This window comes from Archocentrus centrarchus, chromosome 11 (assembly GCF_007364275.1).
Source record: "Archocentrus centrarchus isolate MPI-CPG fArcCen1 chromosome 11, fArcCen1, whole genome shotgun sequence".
Classification (NCBI taxonomy): domain Eukaryota; kingdom Metazoa; phylum Chordata; class Actinopteri; order Cichliformes; family Cichlidae; genus Archocentrus; species Archocentrus centrarchus.
In genome coordinates this window covers 10,160,063-10,181,717 of record NC_044356.1, presented here as the reverse complement: position 1 = coordinate 10,181,717, position 21,655 = coordinate 10,160,063, and the positions used below count along the sequence as shown (strand labels likewise).

General features: G+C 42.5%; 3 protein-coding genes across 6 annotated transcripts in view; 1 reads left to right on the top strand and 2 right to left on the bottom strand.

The window, feature by feature from the left end:
• LOC115788303 (transcription factor AP-2-epsilon-like) overlaps window positions 1-3,642 on the bottom strand; it is a 13,804-nt gene extending 10,162 nt beyond the window's left edge. For 2 of the 3 annotated variants that reach the window (XM_030741276.1, XM_030741277.1), the window contains exons 1-2: window positions 3,523-3,642; window positions 233-676 (exon numbers count right to left, since the gene is read on the bottom strand). In XM_030741276.1, coding sequence (XP_030597136.1) covers window positions 233-676; window positions 3,523-3,561 — 483 coding nt within the window. In that variant the 5' untranslated portion in view covers window positions 3,562-3,642. Of the gene's footprint in view, window positions 1-232; window positions 677-2,667; window positions 2,937-3,522 lie in introns of those variants that run through there. The other variant, XM_030741279.1, reaches the window with a different exon arrangement.
• Window positions 3,643-7,008: 3,366 nt separating this feature from the next.
• Window positions 7,009-14,464, bottom strand: LOC115788302 (neurochondrin-like). Its single transcript, XM_030741275.1, has 8 exons — window positions 14,389-14,464; window positions 13,993-14,219; window positions 10,556-11,585; window positions 10,042-10,202; window positions 9,351-9,589; window positions 8,989-9,204; window positions 8,736-8,872; window positions 7,009-7,582 (listed from the first exon to the last, which is right to left on the bottom strand). Exons 2-8 carry the CDS (start codon window positions 14,194-14,196, stop codon window positions 7,161-7,163), a joined length of 2,409 nt encoding a protein of 802 aa, XP_030597135.1. The 5' UTR covers window positions 14,197-14,219; window positions 14,389-14,464; the 3' UTR covers window positions 7,009-7,160.
• Window positions 14,465-15,140: 676 nt separating this feature from the next.
• Window positions 15,141-21,655, top strand: part of kiaa0319l (KIAA0319-like ortholog) — a 39,031-nt gene continuing 32,516 nt past the window's right edge. For both annotated transcript variants that reach the window (XR_004020563.1, XM_030740915.1), the window contains exons 1-2: window positions 15,141-15,296; window positions 17,862-18,495. The gene's annotated coding sequence lies outside the window, so the exon portion shown is untranslated. The remainder of the gene's footprint in view (window positions 15,297-17,861; window positions 18,496-21,655) is intronic.

Sequence of the window (21,655 nt, the reverse complement as noted above, 5' to 3'; positions counted from 1 at the left end):
AATTGTTATTTTGAGGAAAGAAAAAACCGAAAATAAATTGCCCCGAGGCCTTTTTGCCACAATACACGTTTTATCTAAGTATTTCTTTCCATCCATTTCTGTCATAATATGTTATTATTATGAAAGAAAATTAATTAAACACAACAAATAAGTACATTGTAAGACATACTTTGCCGATTGACTTTTACGCGCGACCAGCAGTGGAAAACCAAAATTGATAAATAAAAGTTACCTGAAGATCATCCAGGCCGTGATGTCCCAGGTGCATCCCGAGAGGACCGTCTCCGAGCGCTGCAGCCCCTTCTCCGAGACCGTGCAGCAGCCGCGGGACAGCTGGAGACTCCCGACGGGGGTCCAGACTCAAAGCCCGGTGAGACTGTGACAGTAGCCCCCCTTCTTCGGAGCGCGACCTCTGCGAGTGCCACGCTGCTTGCTGATGCTGATGGATGGAGTTGATGGAGGGGTAGGGGTCTGACAGGTGGGAATAAGCAGAGTCCTGGCTCTGGGAGTATGGCAGTGAAGACTGTGGATAGGGGGGTGGGAAGTAAGGAGGCTGGAAGTCTGAGGCCGGAGTGTGGCAGAGCGGGGGAGCCGATGAGTAGGCGGCCTGGTTCAGGGAGGACAGCTGGGAAAGGCGCCCGCTCGGCGAAGAGCCGCTGAGTCCGTCTGCGCGGTCCTGCAGAAAATCAGAAAGTTTGCTTTATATCAGGATCCCAGCGTCCTCAAATAGAACCGATTATTTCAGGATTTAAAATGATGAGCTCCGGGCAAAAATATTTTAAACCGAAGCAGTACTTACACAAAGGAGTCAAGATTTAAAAAGAAGAAGAAGAAGAAACATCTAGGTCGCAAAAAAGCAAATTAAAAAAAAAAAAAAAAAAAGCAGAAGAAGTTTTAAAGTGACAAAAAGGGAGACGTGAATCCATAAATAAATATTTCCATTTCATTAGTGGGATGGAAATAGCAGCAGCGCTTGAAGTGATGCGCAGTGGCAGAAGACGCCTTTGGCATCGCTGCTGAAAAGTGTCAGAAAGGTCACGGCCACCAAGAAGCTGCACAAAGGACAGGTAATGCGCAGCAACAACAACAACACGTCGCTCCGGGAGGAGGCTCCATCTGTAAATAATCTGCAATTGCGTCAACAAACACAAACTGAACCCACGAGTGAAAATTAAAGCAAAAAGGGTTCATTGAGGCTGGCAAGGCGCGCGAAACCAAACGTTAATTCAATGTGACTTCCCAAGTTTGACCTCTCGTATTAAAAGAGATGCCAGCGTGTTCACAGCGTGTGTACCAACATGTAGTCCACTAGCCTACATTCGGCCTCACAGACACATCCTGGTGAAATTGGATTTTTTTTTTAAGCTGGGTCACCCTGATCGATGCTGTTGTGGTGGAAACAATGTCCATTATCTGTCAGCCAAAAAGGCCACCTTAAAAGCGCACATCGGTCAACTCAGCACAGCTTTATTTCTACACCACCTTTCACGCCAAACATGCATAAAAAAGTGCAACAAGAAACGAATTAATAGACAAACTGATTTTTTTGCAAAACTTTTATAAAAAAATAAATAGCAAAAATGTTTATATTAAAAATGCATATAAATATCGAAAATGTCAACAATGCAAAGTTCTAAATAATTAAAGAGAGAGAGAAAGAGAAGGGGAGAAGAAAAGTAAGAAAAACAATGCTTAAAATGTAAATGACGGCCCACAAGTGAGAAAACACCTTAAGTAACAGTCAGACTGAAAATAATTATGTCTTGAGGTTTCTTTTTCTTTTCTTTTTTTCTTTTTTTTTTTAATCTCCACTGAGGTGGAGTCAATCATTCCCTGAGGCAGGCTGTTTCTGAGACTGGGACCAGAGTGGCTGAGGGATGATTCCCCATGCGTTTTTATTAAGATCCCTGTGAGGACCCGGAGGCCGGCCGCACAGAATGTAAGCCGGGATCAGCTGGGTACAGAACTGTGAAGCATGTCTGAGAGATAGGCTGCTGCTAGGCCATTCAAACCCACTCAAATCGCTATAGTCAGGCTTCAAAACAAGAACTACAAGTACTCATACAGATTGTGCGTAATTGTGCATTTCAAATTTTAATCCAAATATTTTAATAGATATACATAAACCTGCGAAACACACAGAGAAAGATGATCATCCTTCCAAGGTATGGACTCTTTACTGTCAGTCGGTCTCAGCTGTTGTGACTGCAGACAGACAAAGAGCATCTCTGGGACAGACGCGGGGCTCAGCGACGGTGAACTCAGTGTCAGCGAGTCTCATTATGGAAGTAATCTATGAGTCGCTGCTACTTTTACAGGAGATAATCAGCAACATTTTTTTAAATCATAAATCTGATTTCATTTGTAAGACTATAAACATAAACTATTATTACTCTGGCTGACAGCTGGTGTAAGAATTTAACGCTCTCTGGAAGTTTTTTTTTTCTTCTGTATTTTTAATTTACTAAAAATGTTCCCTTTTTAAGTGCTGATGGGAAATCTTTTTACGCACGTTCCTTGAGGTTTACTGGCATTCCGTGTGCAAGACACAAAACCCTTTTAAAATTGAGTTCCATTAGAGACGAACAGATATAATTAGTTCTAAATGCTAAAAAAAAACAAAAAAAAAAAACAAACAAAAGAAAAACCCGAGTCTGTCAAACTTACCATAGCCGAATAGGTGTGGATTAACATCTGGACCAGTTTGGATACCCCCAAATTTAAAATTCAACAGGAGTCGCAGGCTTCCAACGGCTCATAAGGTGTCACAAAAATGCTCCCAGATGTAATCCAGGCTTTCTTTCTTTTTTCTTTTCCTTTTTTTTTAACGGTCCATTCAGTTCAGAGGTGTTGGTATTTACTTTTCCTCCTCTCTCTGTCTACCGGAGCTTTTTACGCGCAGATAAAAGCTGCTGCCAGATACGTACACGCGCGCACGACACAACACAGAGTCCGGCAGCCGCTCCATGAGCGCACTACTTATAGGTTTTGCGCGCACCCGGCAGAATGAGGGGAGGGGTCGGGAGGATCCACTTCTCTTAAAGAGATAAATCCCTAACGTGCTTGTTTGTCCCACACACCGACCGTACTTTTAGTTTCATTGTTTCCTTTTAAAATAGTATGATGTGGATTTTACGCACAGAGTAAGAGTCCAGATAGGTTTTATTATTTGAAGATGTCTAAACAAAATTCACATTTTCAAGAAGGAAATCACCTTCTGTGGTTTTTAACGTCTAAGTAAAGATTTTAGTCCTTTTACGCGCAGTTATCCACTCCACTTTAGCCAAAAATGTTGGAGGGATGGTTTTAAAATCTAAAGTATTTAAACGGTTTCAACTTTTTTTGATACACCCCGAACATTTCTGGGTCTGAACCGACTCTAATAAATTATCTTCTGCCATAAGAATAGACAAAAAGACGCACCGTGTGCACGCTTTCACGCACTTCTACATAAACCATAACAGACCCACGGAGCAGATCAACGAAAATTCTCACCTTTTTAAATTAAAAAACAAACTTTACCTGCGCGTTGTCAGTTTTGGTTCGGGATTTCCAGAGCATGATGGTGCTCGGTGCGTGCGCGAGGCTGCTGCTGAGGGGTTGGAGATGGACGGAGAGGAGAAGAGAGGAGACAGGCTGAAGGTGCAGAGAGGAGTGAGTTACTTTGAGAGACGATGCAGGAGTTTGTATGGATGAGTCAGAGAAAAGAGACGGGTGTGGGGAAGGAGGGGGGGGGGGGGGTAAAAAAAAGGGCGGTAGGTGACACGAGTCGAGGATGGGGGCAGCTGAAAACTTTTGTCACAGTTGGTGTGAGAACTATAGGATCAACGATGGAGGGATTAAAAATGGCTGACTGGTGACGATCACACGACAAATTATTATTAACCTAAGCAAAAATTCACTTTATTATTTTGACATTTTTAGAATTAAAAAAAAAAATATTTATCTCCCCATTTCTGTGTAATAACCTAATATGAACTATAACATTCAATTTTTTTATTCGCAGATGACTGAATATGCATTAGTGAAAGGAAAACTGTCAAAAAAAATCAGTTTATTTGATTTCAGACTTTTATCCTCTGGTAAAATTGTTGTAATAACTTCACGTCGTCCTTTGTGGTGATGTTTTTCAGATATATTTTTGTTTTATTATTAGCTTCACTATAATTTAATGAGCAGCCTAATTATCTAAATGACAAATAAAAGTCTGGAAATGAGGGTAAAGGACGAGTTTGTTAATGAGAACTTCACCACACATCAAGTCTCGGTGCGCCATCTCGTGGTAACTGAAAGAATGGACTCATCTATAGTGAAGGAATAATAAAATAAAATCATTAAACTTTTTATTTGGTATTTTTTGAAAGTATTTTAGGTTATTTAGTTAAGCCTTAAATAATTTTACCTTATCTCATACATTTTTTTCCCGGGTGGGGGGGGGGGGGGGGGGGGGGGGCAGTTTTAGGGGGTCTCTGATCATATGAGGTCAAAAAGAGCAGCACACCTAAATACACAATTGGACTGTACTAAGTATGCCACATAATGGGGGGAAGGGAAGGAATCATTCACTTTGAATAAGTTGTTTCCTCATTTGAGCAGTTATTTTGGAGTTGATGTTAAATCAAACCTTCAGGCACAAACAACCACATAAAACTAAGGTCAATAATTATGATTAAGTTAACAGATTGAGTGATGCAAATATATGACCTTTGAGCAGGAAATGTGTTATTTCCCCTTTTGTCTGTGTATTAGTCTCAGAATCAAAGGTGCCAGTTTTTTTTTTTGTTTAATCTTTATTAGCTTTTAAGTTAATTTCTCTTCAGCTGACTTTTAAAAACCCAGAACATTTGTCTTGTAGTTCTCACCAATTTCCTGTTCCTGAACAGCTCCATCACTGCAGACCTGCATATTTAATTTATGGCTCAATTACAGCACAAAACTAAGTAGCAGGTGTAATAAAGCCATGAGAGAAAAGAGAAAACACAAAACAGTGTTCTCCAACAAAAATAACTCTTTATTAAAGGCACTTAAATTTTAACATTCACATTTGAGTAACAGTTCATGTGCATTCTCAGCTCCATGTGAGGTACAGCTGTCTGTGGATCACCTGGCTGCACAGCTCTCAGATGTTCAATGATTTATGGTGAAAACAATAAAGTAGGTCAGTCTGACAAACTGGGTACAGTCAGAATCAGAATCAGAATCAGAATCAGAAGGTTTTTATTGCCATATGGGTGAACAGGTTCACAGCATTAGGAAATTGCTGCGGTACTTCGTGCTTACAGAAAGAAACAAATAAGTATAAAAACTATAAGACAATATACAAGTATACAAATTGCAAATATACAGAGATATTAGAGCTATAACTATAGCACAATATTACAAAATTACAAAATATACAGTGCAGAGACTAATTAAAAGATAGAAGAATGTAGACTATATTCCACTAATATGTACATCAGTGCAGTCAGACAGGTGCATAGACATAGGGTCATCAGCGTTTGTGGAGGGTGGTAGTAACAGTCTTAGGGTAATTGTTCATGAGTCCAACAGCAGAGGGGAAGAAACTGTTCTTATGGCGGGAGGTTCTGGTCCGTATGGACCGTAGCCTCCTGCCTGAGGGGAGAGGGTCAAAAAGTCTGTGCCCAGGGTGAGAGTGGTCGGCTGTGATCCGACCTGCACGCCCCAGTGTCCTGGAGGTGTACAGGTCCTGGAGAGATGGGAGGTTACAGCCAATCACCTTCTCAGCAGAGTGCACAACGCGCTGTAGTCTCTGTTTGTCCCTAGTGGTGGCTCCAGCGTACCACACAGTGATGGAGGAGGTGAGGATGGACTCAATGATGGCAGTATAGAACTGCACCATGGTCCTTGCTGGCAAGTTGAATTTCTTCAACTGCCGCAGGAAGTACATCCTCTGCTGGGCCTTTTTGATGACAGAGGTGATGGTGGGCTCCCACTTGAGGTCCTGGGTGATGGTAGTTCCCAGGAAGCGAGAAGAGTCCACTGTGGTGATGGGGGTGTCAGTCAGGATGATGGAGGGTAGAGGGGCTGTGTGCTTCCTAAAGTCCACTATAATCTCCACTGTCTTCTGGGCGTTCAGTACCAGGTTATTGTGGCTGCACCAGGACGCCAGACGTTTGACCTCCATCCTGTAGGCCGACTCGTCCCCGTCTGAGATAAGTCCGATGAGAGTCATGTCGTCTGCAAACTTAATAAGCTTGACAGACTGGTGGTCAGAGGTGCAGCAGTTGGTATACAGGGAGAAGAGCAGAGGAGAGAGGACACAGCCCTGAGGAGTGCCAGTGCTGATGGTCCGGGAGTCCGAGACATTCTTCCCCAGCCTCACGTGCTGCTTCCTGTTCGTCAGGAAGTCAATGATCCACCTGCAGATGGGATCAGGCACGTTCATCTGGGACAGCGTGTCTTGGAGGAGATCAGGGATGATGGTGTTGAAGGCAGAGCTGAAGTCCACAAACAGGATCCTGGCGTAGGTTCCCTGGGAGTCCAGATGCTGTAGGATGAAGTGCAGAGTCAGGTTGATGGCGTCGTCCACAGACCTGTTGGCTCTGTAGGCAAACTGCAGGGGGTCCAGAAGGGGGGCTGTGAGGGACTTGAGGTGGGACAGCACCAGACGCTCAAATGACTTCATGACCACAGAAGTCAGTGCCACAGGTCTGTAGTCATTTAGTCCAGTGATCCTTGGCTTCTTGGGGACAGGAACAATGGTAGCGGTTTTAAAGCAGACAGGCACGTGGCAAGCCTCCAGTGAGGAGTTGAAGATGTTCGTGAACAATGGGGCAAGCTCGTTAGCACAGTGTCTCAGTGTGGCAGGTGAGACACCATCTGGACCTGGAGCTTTGCGAGCTTTGACACTCCTGAACTGCTTTAGCACCTGGTCCTCCTGAATACAAAAGACTGTGGGGGTGGGGGAGGAGGGGGACTCTGGGGTGGGAGTCCTTGATGTCACACAGAAGTATGCACAGAAACATTCCACATTTTCTATAAAAACAAATTTTATTGGGTTTCATCTCATTACAAAAAAGTCAAAGCAAAAATATTTATACCACAAGTTTGGTGTCAGAAATTTCCCTGTTTTATTGGCAACACTTCACTAAGTTAAAAGTCTATTAAAAGGTTGAACCATTTGTCCAGCGAAGCCGGTTTTACTGCAGTCCCACTGATTTCTCCAGCTTCTTCATATTGCTCAATGCTCCGTCACTGCATCTCCTCATCATGTCTCCAATCTCTTGTTTACACACTGGGCACCGCTCCGCCATGACACACAGAGCCTCCTCCAGCGCATCCTGCGTCAGCTGGTCGGGAAGAGCGCTACACTGACAGAGCATGGTGAGCATGTTTTTGAGCCAACCTTCCTCTCTGATCAGGGTGGTGATGGAGGGCTGGGCACGGACGCAGCCTCCCAGAGCCTGCAAACTCAGCCTCCAGAGCTCTGCGGCATCATCCCAACTGTCTTCCCAGCTCAGGCTCACTTTCAGTGGACCAGGACTGGAGCTTGAGTCCAGGGCGCTGCAAAGAAACCTGAGAGCTGCAGAAAGGAAACGTCTCTGGCCTACTTCCACTGCGCCTGCAAAGATTTAAAAATAAATAAATAAATTAAAAAAATAAATAAAAAAATGGCACTTTGCTGAGAACAGAATTTAGCAAACAGCTCAAGTCCATTACTGTTTCAACTGATCTGAGCAAAAATACCTCAAGATTGAAAGTGCTATAAACAAAAACTTGCAGCTTTTAGTTTACAAAGTTTTTTTTTTGGTCAGACAAAAACCACCACCTTAAAATGGTATAAAGGACTGATGCTTACCTGGAAGTATATTCTTACAGCTATGAAAGATTAAAATCTGGCACCTTCACATCTAAATGTGTCACATTTTTGGTCACAGACCAAGACTGAGGATCTTGCAGGACCACTGAGACTACAACTAGATTCTGACTGAAAACTCACAGGAAGGAAAGACTAAACAGCTAAGCAGAAACAGAAGGAGCTTTGGACCACATCTGCCTTTGTGTACACACACACACACACACTTCGTCCAGCGGAGAGGGGGAGAATATAACAAAGAATCTGCAGGTCACCAATACTGAGTTTTATGATAACCTTACACTAAAAAGGTCGAGATGACAGGAGCATGCTGAACCTTTATGAAACTTGCCCAATGTTATTGTGACATTACTCATTTGTTCGTGACTGAAAAATTGATTGGTTTAAGAGCCAGCATGAGAAATTTAATGCACTGTCCCAAGACTCAGTCCATAGGCTTCCTAGTTTCTGCAGCTCTGGTAGTGACATTTTTCCATAGGAAAGGAAAAAAAAATAAAAAATAAAAAGCACTGCATCACAGCTTTACTAGTCAGTGTAATCTACAGGTTGTGTGTATGAATCCGTAGGCAAGGAAAAGACTTCTGGTGCAACAAGCTTTTCCCTTTCCATTTGTAGCTAATTGACCATCTAACTTTTTAAATACATTTACACACTTTTAAGATGAGCAGCGGAGGGAAATTGAAGTCTTGGCACAGATATCTGCTTATACCGGAAAGCCGTCTCCAGCAGGCTGGTTCATGGGCCCTCAGAGGGATGGACTTAAGTGTCACTAACACCGAGGACAAATACAAGCGCTGAAGCTACATCAGGTTTATTTACTGCACTGAGAAGTTACTAAAGAATTTAAGCTAACCAATGAATTGTTATTGGCAAACAAACAACCAAAAGCCATTTTCACCTGCTTCTGTTAATCTGCCAAGCATGAGTCCCAAAGTGCAGCAATTTGCTGTTAGGACCAGGAGGCGGGGCTTATTCACCAAAAGGGGAAGTGCTTCACTCAGAAGGGACTCCAGGCTTCTGAAACATGAGTCCTTCCTAGAAAAGAAGTTTACAGGTTTATGCTTTTCTTTACCAGCGCTTAAACATTTGATGTAGAATTAAAGAGACTGTTCATCACACCAGAGTCAAAGTATTTATCATGAACCAGCTACCTGACTCTCTCTGGCTCTGTAACTATGAAGTTAAGTAGTGCAGAGCAAGCCGTCTCCATGCTGGGATCTCTTGCAGATGCTGCACTGCTTTTTCTCTTGAGGGAAACCCAGCTCTGAGTCAGGAAATCCACCAGCAGGGTTGGGGTGTCAAGGTCAAGCAACACCTTCCTGGGACCCTTCTCTGCTGACAGGTGGCACAGAGCTGGGAGGAGATACCTGGAGAACCGGGAGGGGGGGGGGGGGGGGAGGAGGACGGAAGAGAAAAAATAAATAAATAAAAAAATAAAAATAAAAAGGTAGTGGGACACAAGACTAAGACTTTCCCTGGATGTTACTGATCTCCTCCCACATGTCATCTTTACCTCAGAGCCTCTCTGCCTGTCCACACAACTTCGTCCACATCAGCAGACATCTTGGCCATCCAGTCAGCGAGGCCCTGCTCTGAGCTCCCCCTGTGCAGGTGGCTCTGGGTGTAGCTGATCAGAAATGGCAGCAGTCCAGTCACTTCCTTCTTCAGACAGGAAGTCTCCTCAGCCAGCCATGAACACAGAGAGCGGAACGTGGCGAAAACGAAAGGGTCACCATAGCGGCTCTGATCCACCTGGAAGAGCAAGAATTTTGTACAAATAAATATTAACACAGTTTAAGTATTTTAATGTAAACCAAGTTCATGAAATGCTTTACACTTTGTTCTTTTAATATAAAAAAAAAAAAAAAAAAAAAAAAAAAAACCCTGCCCCTGGCTCTGCTCTTTCCAAAGAAACCAAAATGCAACGGAATATAATCATAAACAGAACCCACCGAAGTTCTCCCAATTTTGACCCCTGTAGAACCAGACAGCTAAGACAGAAAACATGAGCCAATCAATCATTGCTGTGCTCATGTGCATTTCAGACCCCCCCCCCCCCCCCCCCCCCCCCACGCCCCAACTCTATCCCTACAGGATGAACTCTGGCACTGCAAGCATCATTTTACACATAAGTGATAAAATTTCCAATATCAGCAACACATGGCTGGTTGTGTATAGAAAAAGAAAGTGTTAGATTTCCTCACCTGCTGCAGGTAGTATATCAAAGCAGAGAAGGCCTCCTCCAGGACCCTGAGGATCTGCCTGCTCTGCTGTAGACTGAGGGCACTCTGAGGGGGAGCAACACCCTGTGGGACTCCTGGACTGCAGGCTTGCTCTATGGCTGCCTCCATGATTCTGTAACAGCCTACAAGGCAGACAGTTCATGCTAAATGATGGAGGTAGTCAACTTTGTTTAATCAGATCTCCCTATATGATTTTTAACAAAAATGAGGAAAAACAGTCAGACGATGGCGTTTAGAGCATGAAACACTGAAGCATGACAGCCAAAACATACAAATGACACCAAGATAATTTCTTTGGTCAGTTTAAATCAGCTAAATGGACAGTTGCATGCAAATCATACAGCCTAACTGAACTTAAATAGAAATTGAGACTGAAGAATGCTTTACATTAACACTTATCTGTTTTAGGTGCTTCATCCTGGCAAATAGAATAGTTAAATTTAAAATCGATATCCTATTTTGATAAGTACACTACCTGTTAGTGTATCCTGCAGCTCTGGGCTCAAATCATTACCAGGTGGTGCTTCCAAACCCAGTCTGACCTCCACACAGGCCCGGTTCACCAGTAAGCAGCAGAACTTTGGAGGACCCACAATATCCCAGCCATATAAATCCAGTAGGCAAGCACAGAGGACCAGGATTGGTCCGATCTGTGTCTGTGTTAATTTTGCCTGCACCATAGGCCTCAGTACCTCCCATAATTGTCTCACGGCTTCCTTTAGCCTTTCATTCTCAGTTGCTACTCCTGCTGGGGGCAGGAACTGTGCCAGCTGGGCACACATATCCAGCCTGGTCTCGTTTGTGGACTGGCAGAAGTCTTTGGAGAGCCTGATCACCAGGGAGAGGAGCTCTGTTGTGTGGTTGCGCCATGCTTTGTCCTTGTTTTTACCTGAGAGGAGGAAGCCCAGCACGACAAGCCCCCTGTCACGGCTGAAAGGCCGGTTCAGTTGCACTGCTTGGCACACAGCTGCCACAGCACCCCTGCTCAGCAGCTGTTCTGGGCCTCTGGGTAAGGTGCACACAGCTGTCAAAATCAGGTAGCAGTCAGCAGCCAGGGCTGCATCAAAACTGCAAGACAGAGAGTCTTCTTCAGCTGCTGACCTGCTGCTTGCTTCACTGCCATCATCACCTTTTTGCTTGCTGCTCTCAGCCTCTTGTGCAGAGTGTGCTCCACCGGCAGGATTACACTCTGGACTCTCATCCATTTGGTGCTCTTCCTGGACCTCCTGCTTCTGCTGGTTAAACATAAAACCGTTTGCCAAGAGGCTCAGCAGGAGGGGGATGGTTCTAAGAAGCTCAGGATTGCAGGCCATGTCTGGTTCTGTGCTCAGGGCAGCCAGCAGAGCAATGCCCAGCGAAAGGAGCTCACGTGGGGGTAAGCCAGAGTTCTCACCCCCTCTGACTGCTGTGAGGAGAAGTCGAACTGGAAGGCTGAGGCCCACTGCCTCAAAGATGCGCTTCAACGTGGGTTTGTCCAGGTCACTCGCTGGGCACAAGCGACTTATCTGAGGATGTGAAGATGGAAGGGAATAAACAGGTTAGTGCTGAAGTGCATGTGCATTTTTTGCTCTTGGCTACTTTAAAGAGAAGGGTTCAGCGATATCATGTAATCCCTTGTTGTGTAAAAGGTCCCTTTTATAGAGATGCAAAATTAAAAATGTTTATCTGCCACAATATCCTGTTACTATTGAAGTAGTCAACATACATCTGGACAAAACTACTGGTCACCTACACTGGACCTACAGTCCTGCAACATTTTAAATCTAGGTATTAGTTGGAGCTGGTTCCCCTTTGCAGCTGTAAGAACTTAAACTCTTCTGGGGAAAAAGGTTTGACAAGATTTTGGCATTTGTGAGGTCAGTCACTGATGTTGAATGAGAGAACCTGACTCTCCCTTCTAGTTCATCCCAAAGGTGTTTGATAGGGCTTAAGGTCAGGGCTCTGTGCCAGCCAGTCAAGTACTTCCACACCAAACTCATCCAAGCATGCCTTTATGAGACCGTGCTTTCTGCACTGGGACCGTCATGCTGGCACAGAAGCGCCTTCCCCTAAAGTGTTCCCACAAAGCTGGAAGCATAGAATTGTCCAAAACTTGACAAGCTGGAGTAAGAAGAGCTCCCTTCAATGGAACATTTAAAACACTGCATTATCTGTTCTCCAGACATTACAGTTGGCTCAGTGCCATCAGTCTGGCATTTGCAAAACCTAGACATGTCCATCAGATTACCAGATGGTGAAGACCTCACTACATCGTACCCATTTCCACTGCTCCACGGTCCAGTGGTGGCATGTTTTACACCCTCATTTGTCAACATGGACCACAGCAATGGTAATTTGAATTTATATAGCACGCTTCATTACACAAACTATGTGCTTTAATGACAAAAACATATGTACACCTTAAGACAATGAAGACACCACAGTAAACCTCTACATAGTAAAATGCAAGTTACCGCACAGTTATTGGCCCAGCCTGTGAGAATAAAAAGGCTTTGAGTTTTTTTGAATGCACAAAGTTTTAACTGACCTCAGATCAGCAGGCAGCTTGTTCCAAGGAACAGAATCACAGTCACTGAAAGCACCCTCAGCACACACAGATCTAATTCTGAGAATTAAAAGAACTGCAGCTAATGACCTGAGGTCTGACTGGATTATAGACACTGAGCAAGTCAGAGCTGTACTGGGGGCAAACTACTGAGTGCTTTACGAACTAATAGAAGAACTTTAAAAGCAGATTCTGCGCTCAACTGGGAGCCAGTTAAGTGATTTCAGTACTGGGATAATACGGTCAAATTTCTACACGTGTAAGGATTGGCTGCTGCATTCTGAACAAGTTGCAGTCATCTTGCTGATGATTTGAATAATCGTGCATGATACAGTAGCTTGACCTGCTTGATATGAATGCACAGACTAATTTCTCAGAGTCAGTTTGAGATAAAAATTTTATAACTGATATATCTTAAGTGGCAGAAGACAGCTCTGGTGTCCTTAATATGATTAGCAAAAATGAGATCACTGTTCAAAATAATGCCAAGGTTCTTGATTTGCTCACCATTTCAGAGAAAAGGATGATAAGTATGAATAAATTGTCAGGCTGACTTTTTTTGGAACAACAAATATAGCCATCTTGTCTCTGTTCAGTTCTTAGACCAGGGGTATTCAACTCCAGGCCTCGAGGTCCGGTGTCCTGCAGGTTTTAGATGTGTCCCTGATCCAAAACACCTGAATCAAATGGCTGAACTACCTCCTCAGTATGCAGTCAAGTTCTCCAGAGTCCTGCTAATGACTTCTATATTTGACTCAGGTGTGTTGAAGCAGAGACACATCTAAAACCTGCAGGACACCAGTCCTCAAGGCCTGGAGTTGAATACCCCTGTCTTAGACTTCCAGCAGTTTATGTCATGCAGCTCATCAATTTATGAATAGGGATTAGATCATTTAAGGAAAATAATAAGTATAACTGTATCATCTGCATAAGAATGGCAGAATTATGATTCTGATGATAACAGTAGGAGCTTTAAAGCTTTAGGTTAAAGAGCCCAAGAACAGGCCCTTGAGGAACCCCTGATTCAATTGTTATTTTGCTAGGTACTTGCTTTACACACCTCTGGCAGTGGGACTGAAGACACCTGAATTCAAAAATTAAGCAGCATAGCCCAGTACTCTTGGCCATATTGTGCAGCATAGGTAGGTTTTTCTAAATTTAGATAAGTTTAGAAGGACTCTGATCAGAACCGTGCGCTTGTTATACTCAAAGCTGTTTAAAACAAACAAACAAAAAGAAAATTGGCTGCGCCGAACAAAGAAAACCTTCCTAAATGTTTAGTTATCATTTAAAGGGGCTTACCCCCAAATAGCAGCAAAGTCATTACAAAAATAGCGCTAAGTTAATTAAATTAAACTAATACTTACCAAGAGAAGAGCAGCCAACATCTGACTGTCGTTTGTAGCGTGCGTCAGTGCATGTACACACCTCTCCAATACCTGCCTCTGGGCATCAGTCAAACCGCTGTTTGCATCCCCTTCTGAGCTTCCTCCATCTTCTCCTCCTCCCTGCTCTTCTCTTCCAGGAGGCTGGCTACTCGCGGTAGGTGTAACGTCGGCCCTATCAGCCATTATGACCCCACTAACTGTGCGACCTAGAGAGAAATAAAAAGGAGGCAAACTTTTTAAGGGAATTTCCAATCAGTCTTTCAAAGATAGGGGCAGACCAGTTTACTGACTGTCAGTTGGTCCGCTACCGGCCGACAAAAATATGTGTACATCACTTTAAGATTTGTACGGGCAAACATTAACAATACAACTTACTTTAATGCCAACCTTCTTGCACACTGAAACAGCTCGTGCGTACTCCTCCCGGCAAGAAACTGTCAGAATCAAGCTGCGACCAGCCAATAAAAAGGCTCGAAGAAAATCAGTCAACCAATCACAATGGAAGTTGTTGGAAGGCGACGACGCCATTTTAGCCCGTGCTGTAACGCTAAATAAACGGGATTGTGGTTCTTTATAAATTCAAATTAATTTTTAAAAATTATTTAAATATTTTATTTTTAAATATAAAAGGGTTAAAGTTTATTAGTGTTTTTTGAGACGAACATGTACGTTTTTAATACTGGTCAGTAGAGGACGTGCACCGGAAATAGCTGGATGAAAGTGGAACGTTTTTCAGTTTAAGGCAAGAAATTAATTTTAATTTCTATTAAACGTGAAAATAGAAACAATGAACGTGTTTTCATTATGCACTGAACAAACGGATTACATGAAAAAAGGTTTCGCATTTAACAAAAATGGTTATGTAAATAAATAAATATAAACAGATACATAACAGGTGGATAAATAAAATGAATTATAATCTGTATCACAGAAAGGAAAATTGGCTCATATCAAGTTAATTACAAATATTGAGAGGAAAAACAAACAAACAAAGGACTTTTGTGTGCTGGTCCTTTTCCATAGGTATCGTTAATTCAACTGTTTGGCTTTTTATCCATCGCAAAACAGACCATCGGCTGTTTCACTGCGTTCTTTATTTTGAAAATCTCACCCCCGGAACCCGCAATGACACGTACTACACTAACAGTCTGAGCCCAAGCACGGCATATCAGCTGTACCGAAGAGAGGAGCGCTGACCTAATTTGCGGAGCAGGGGACGGCAGCAGACGAGGCTACGCACCGCAACGGCCAGCTGAAGTGAAAGTCTACCATTTTCTGTTTCTGTAAGTCCTTGCACGCATTTTCAGTCGTATGTTATGTGGCTGCAGTAGCCGTTAAAACGCGGTGTATAGGTTCCGATAAGAGATGTCAGCAGCTGTTAGCCTCAAGGTGCCTTAGATGCGGGTGATCTTGGGATTAAACAGGTGAAATACCTTACGGTGTGCCATCTCAACCTTCCTGTGTCAGTGCTTAGACGCTGGCATGCTTTGTAAAAACAAACCTAACAGCTGCTAAAAACACTCAGGTTAATAAATCAATACCCCCCACACACACTTGTTTGTAATATTATGACAGTGCAGCAGACTGTGCTGTGGGCAGAGACCCGTCTGTATTGAATTATCAAACAGCTAAACACGTACTACACTAACACTCTGAGCTCACGCAATTACGAAATTGTTTTTAAGCAATTTCGTAAGATACATAATGCACAAGTCCACCATTTTGTCTTAGAGATAGTATTTTTCTTTTCTCTTTTTTGTCAGTGCGTTTACTCATGCATCTCATTTGACTTGACAGACCCTCATTCATGCAGTCAAACATGCACCAATTTGCGCTTTAAGCAGTCCATTACGCACTGCTCGATAGGAAGAGGAGACAAGAGTGGAGCTTAGCCAGCAGTCGGGGTTATTTTCTGTTTGTTTTATCAGTCTTTTACTTGACAAAGTAAAATAGGCCACCAGAGCCTAAAGTGATGTTCTTTATTTAGTCCCTTTACTTTTCATCTCTGATATGAAACTGGTAGATACGGAACCCTTTATTTAGTGAGACTTTAGTAACAAAGACTTTAGTAACGAGAGAGTGAAGTTTAATTTATACAAGAAAATAAAAGCATGGATGGCTTCCTTCAGGTCTGAGTGTGAAAGCATCGTGATGGTTCTTACTAATGCCGCGTTTCTACAAGTTCTCAGCACCTACTCAGCACGACTTGACTCGGCACGGTTTGTAGGCTTTTCCATTAGGTCCAGGTGCGTTTTTTAGTACCCACTCAGCTGGGGTTCGAAGTGATCTCAAAATGTGACTTCGAAGAACAGCACGCCACTGATTGGCCAGGGAGTGTCATCACTAGCCTAGCCATGAGGGCAAGTGTAATGCTCTAAATTGTAATGCAAACAAAACAAGACCGTGTCGAGATGAGCTGCTCTGACTAGGTATTAGTGAAAAAGAGGCATTAGAGGAAGGAAGACGGGATCATTTTTGTTATGTGTGGTTCAAAGGTAAGAGCTGAGTCCAATGAAACCCTGTGATTTCTTGTTCCTTTTAAATATTATATTGATTTTATAATCTGTGTATTGACAAACAGTTAAGTCCTAAAATGGGAAAGCTGTCTTGCAGCATAGCCAAAAAGAGAGAGAGAGAGATTAAAAACAGACTCGCTCCCGAGTAGATAAAATTAGACAAAGGGGCTTCTATTGGAAATTAAAAAAAAAAAAAAAAAAATCCTTTCGTGCAGTGATCAGAGTAACCTCTCATAAACCCTGATAATGTCTTTCATAGGAGAGTTAGCCACATGAAATTTTCAGGCCTGAAAACCACATTTAAGTGCTGTTAGAAAAAACAAAACAACTCTGAGTCTGAAGCCAAAATCAGAATTTCTGTGGCCCGCTTTGAGCGTCACTATATCCAACTACAGCTCATCATCACTGCTGTCGACAATCTGACATGTGATATTACAACAAGACCTTAACACTATCAGAGTAAAAATATCAAGCTTCTCAAACAAGGCTCCAAATTTGAGTATATTAGTGAAATATTTTAACACAGAAGAAATCACAGCTGCAAGATGAGCCTTTTGTCAAAACGTAGGTAGAAAGGAGACCTTTCATGACACGATGGGTGAAAAGTTTTCTCCAGTGAGTGATCAGAAAACAGATAAGACATCCACGTGTCAATGTTTCTGTTTCTCTACATGACAGACATTAAATTGGTGCAGTTTTGCTACTAAAACTATGATATTAATAAAATGCCATGATATTGGGTCTTGAAGTTGGTCAGAAAAAAATCATGCTGAACAACAGCAGGATTTGGCATTTTCAACAGTCCTGAAAGTTTCATGTGGGTAGCTTAAGAAGCTATACGAGGGCTACAAAATGGAGCATAATTTCAAGCCACCCCTCTGTGCTTTTTTTAGTCTGTTAATCAGAAAGTTTTCAAAGTGTGAAAGTGAAATTCAGCAGGGCGTCATCAGATACGCTAAACTAAGTGTACAGAAACTATCAGCTGATTCTGAGGGGGTCTGGTGGGAGGCTATCACCTGTTTTTCTCTGAAAGAAAAAGGCATGTAAATGTTAATGTCACCATTTGGAGTATATATATAATTAGATAACCCTGAAACACTTAAAGTGACTCACATTAATAGGTAAACGCAACCTAAGAAGTAGGCAAACAGTCAGCTGTAAAAGGAGTTAAAGACTAATGTAATGTATTCATACTTTCCTGTGATACTTCCATTTAAATCTTATTCTGGGATTAGTGTAGTTATCGCTGTAGGGATATTTGTAGAGTTGTCACAACAAAATAGACAGTTTGTCATGATTATTCATTTTTATTTAATTTTTTTTTTCTCCAAGGACGCTGCCTGAAAGAGCAATAAAAACTTCATTTTCCTCCCCTGTGGCAGCCGGAGGAAGCTGTGTGTGGGACAGAGAAAAGCTTCATCAGCCTGTCTGCGGAGAAGCCGACGCAGAGCTGACTGCTCCTGCTGAGAGAAGAAGACGAGGAAGAAACAAGTCAAAGGGAGAGAATTTGCCAGATGTAAGAAGAGGAGAGAGGGGGTGGCGGTGGCGGTCACAGAGATCATTGTTCTGCAACAAGCCCCTCACGGGAGAGCGGGCTATTGAAAAATCAGTAATGACTGAGCTGTCATCGGCCCAGGTGACCGTGTGCACCTGAGCGTTACTGCTGCAGCACACTGAAAGTCACCACGAGCCTCTGGGCAGGTGCTGCATGGTTTTTAAAAAAATCCACGCTGTTCTGGCTGCAGGATCTTAACTGAATCCTGCGCATTTTCCGGACTGGATCACTTTTACCTGGAGCCCCCCCCTTCCCTTTGGCCGGTCACCTGGGAGAGAAAAATAAGCCCGGGCAGGATAAGGAGCAGTTTGTGGCTTTTTTGGACTGACTGAGCCACTGGTTATAGCAAAGAAGGAGAGCATCCATGTGCAGGAATGCAGCTTTGCATATGGAGGCAGACCAGTGATACAGGTTTGATGCTGCTATGTTTCCTATTTAAAGTAATGTAATATTTCAAACTGATGTATTGGCATTGTAGGTTTGTCTCAGGAAAACTGTACTGAATAAACTTTTAGTACTTGTTTAAATAAGATCATTATCAGTTTAGTAATAACACGATACACTGACAGTGCCTTAGACAAACATTACTTCTTTCTTTCTAACTATATTGTCCCATTGTCTATTCATTAAGTTATTAGCTTTTTTTTTTTTTTTAACCTACAAAGTAGTGACTCTGCAGAAGTTAGCACCACTGGCAGAGACTGAATGCTGCTGTGGATAAATGGATGTAGTGTTTCCAGCCATATGGATACAGCATCTAGCTAGCCTCCTTAGATTGTGATGTGAAAGCTGCTTGATTTTATTACTATATTGCACCACAGCAGTCTCCAGGTGAGACCCTGTTGAGAGGAGGCCTGGCAGTGCCTTAGACACTGTGTTTCAGGAGCTTTGGTTTTTATTTGACAGGGACCACGCACAAAAAAACCCTGACCTCACAAAACAAATGATGCTATGTTTTTGATTTAGTTACTGGCCAATTTCCATCTACAGTCCCTCTGGGTGGCAAACACAATTTCCACTTATACAACTGTTGAGGTGTTTTGGGCATCTGGCCAGGATACCTCCTGGATGCCTCCTAGGTGAGGTGTTTTGGGCATGTACAAAACACTTCACCTAGGAGGCGAGGAAGAGACTCCCGGGGCAGACCCCAGGACACCCTGGAGAGATTATATCTTAGCTGGCATGGGAACAGTGTCCGCCTGGAAGAGCTGGAAAGTCTGGGGATTTCTGCTTAGACTGCTGCCAGTCTGAGCAGTAGTCTAAGCAGGATATATACAATCATGGGGGAAGCTTGTATATATGGATGGGCTTGTCCAACTTAGAGTCACAGTGGGGCTGGAGACTAGCCAAGCTGTCACAAGTTGACAAACAAGGTACAGATATCTGTATAGGTCACCAGTGCATCACAATCTCTCATCCACACCTGCGGCCGATGTAGAATTAACCTAAAGATCACACAGAAAACAAGCAGACTCCACACAGAAAGGGTCTGGCCGACCCGGAGGTTTGAACTGGTAACCTTCCTGTGAGGCACCAGTGTCGCCCCCATATTCAAGATACCAGATACAAATATTATACATACATATATACCCTCCAGCCCCACTCCCACACAAAAACACATACACACTGTGAAATCTTCATATACTCGCGCCTCCTCATTCAATATTCAGGGCATTCCAGCGGTGTGTATGTAAACATATTATAAAAATCAGGGTCTTATATGGTCAAAATGCTGCATTTAATTAATCTGGGCATGACTGGGTCCCTAGAAGCCTTTTATTTATTTATTTATTTTCTGCATTCATTCCTTAAATCAAAACCATTTTGCAATAGCAGAGCTTCTTTTAGGAATTTCACACTCAGCCCCGAGCTGTTCCTCTCGAAGCTCTGCTCATCTGTTACCGTCTCATACGCACGCATGTAGATCTTTTCAGTGGTGGAGGTGCAGTGAGGATATCACAGTGGTAATACTGCTGTGGTTTCCTATAGAAACCACAGCATGCATGCATATATATATATATATATATATATATATATATATATATATATATATATATATATATATATATATATATATATATATATATATATATATATATATATATATATATATATATATAACTGTGTTGTATTTAAGTGTACTACTGTTCATGCCTGACTGTTCATGCCTGACCTTATTTTTAAGTATTGCTCAGTTTTAGGTTTTATCTTGGTTTCTGGCGACAACAGAAGCACACTAACTGAACAGCATAAGGTTAACAGCTCTCTTTCAAGCGGCACAGCAATCTCTCGTCTCTTATTTGTTACTCATTTAGCAATTATTCTTGAAGTTGACATAAAACAAGCGGCTTCCTCCTCACACTTCCTGCAAGACATTAGGAAGTTACTCAGGAGTCCAGATGGCCTGGCAATAGCGGCGCTTATACCTTTAATTTTGGGCAATGGTTTTGTACAGAGGGGTGCACTAGGAAGCAAGATTAATGACTTAGCAAGCTGTGTCGAGTTCAAGTCAGTTTTCCGTGGCTCTTGGTTTTTTTTTTTTCCCTGGCAAAATCACCGTGGTAGCTTATGCTGAGCACACAACCTGGTTGGGAGCTGGTTATGTTCTGAGTTTTGGTTTAAGAGTACCTGGAAGTGCCCCGTTTACACGGATTCTTTTATTTACAGCATATTTTAAGTGCAATATAGATTCTGTGCTGGGGGAGATGTTTTTGTGTCACTTTGATCTGCTGAAAAGCTAAAGCGATTTCCACGGTAAAATATTTATCTTACTACTCTGTGCACTAAATCCCAAGATTAATGATTTCCGCAGCATTAATCTCTTGTCTTGGATGCAACAGTGTTACATTTTACTGCTATATTTTTAACATTTCTTTATAGATTTTTAATCACTATTTTATCGTCTGAAATGTCTATGATTGGGGTGTGGGATTGTGTGGAAGAAGAGTCACATGACCTGTGAAACGCCCCTTTTTATGTGATCATGCTCTGAGCCTGCAGCCGAAAGCCTGGCTTAACAGAGAAAGTTGATTAGTTATTCACCTGATCATGACTGGAAATAAAGAAATAATAAGCCCAATTTCTGGTTTATTTCCACTTCAGGCAGTACCTGAAGTATCTTTAAATATTATGATTTCCACCAGAATGGCTGCTTTAATCAAGCATTTGGAGCTCGACATGGCATCACAATTTTGGCTGCAAAACCAAGAAAAGGCCAAAACAAAAACGTGGCTGTTGCTCCCAATAACAAGGGTCTTTATTACTCACAATCTTCTTTAATTAACAAACTGAATATAAATTAAAATATAAATTAAAATAAGTACAGACCAGCATGATTCATGTTCGATCTCTCCAGCCTTCTTGGACTTGAGCAACCTTTTCTTATCCTGAGTTGTACAATAATAAACAGTGAGAGGGCCGGTGAAGAATGCATATATGTGACCACGCTAGAGAGCGAGGTAGAAGTGGTTTTTTTTTTTGTTTTTGTTTGTTTTTTTAATAAATCAATTCTTCAGAAATTCCCAGATATTAGCCAGTATCCATTTCCATGTTCACTGTGAAGATTTGTCGT

Excerpts from the sequence above, each read along its gene's own strand:
- LOC115788302 (XM_030741275.1), bottom strand. The coding sequence starts at position 14,196 with ATGGCTGATAGGGCCGACGTTACACCTACCGCGAGTAGCCAGCCTCCT. Across the intron at positions 9,590-10,041 it reads TGATATACTACCTGCAGCAG|GTGGATCAGAGCCGCTATGG; the intron begins GTGAGGAAATCT and ends TTGCTCTTCCAG. Across the intron at positions 7,583-8,735 it reads TGGCAGATTAACAGAAGCAG|GCGCAGTGGAAGTAGGCCAG; the intron begins GTGAAAATGGCT and ends AAATCTTTGCAG.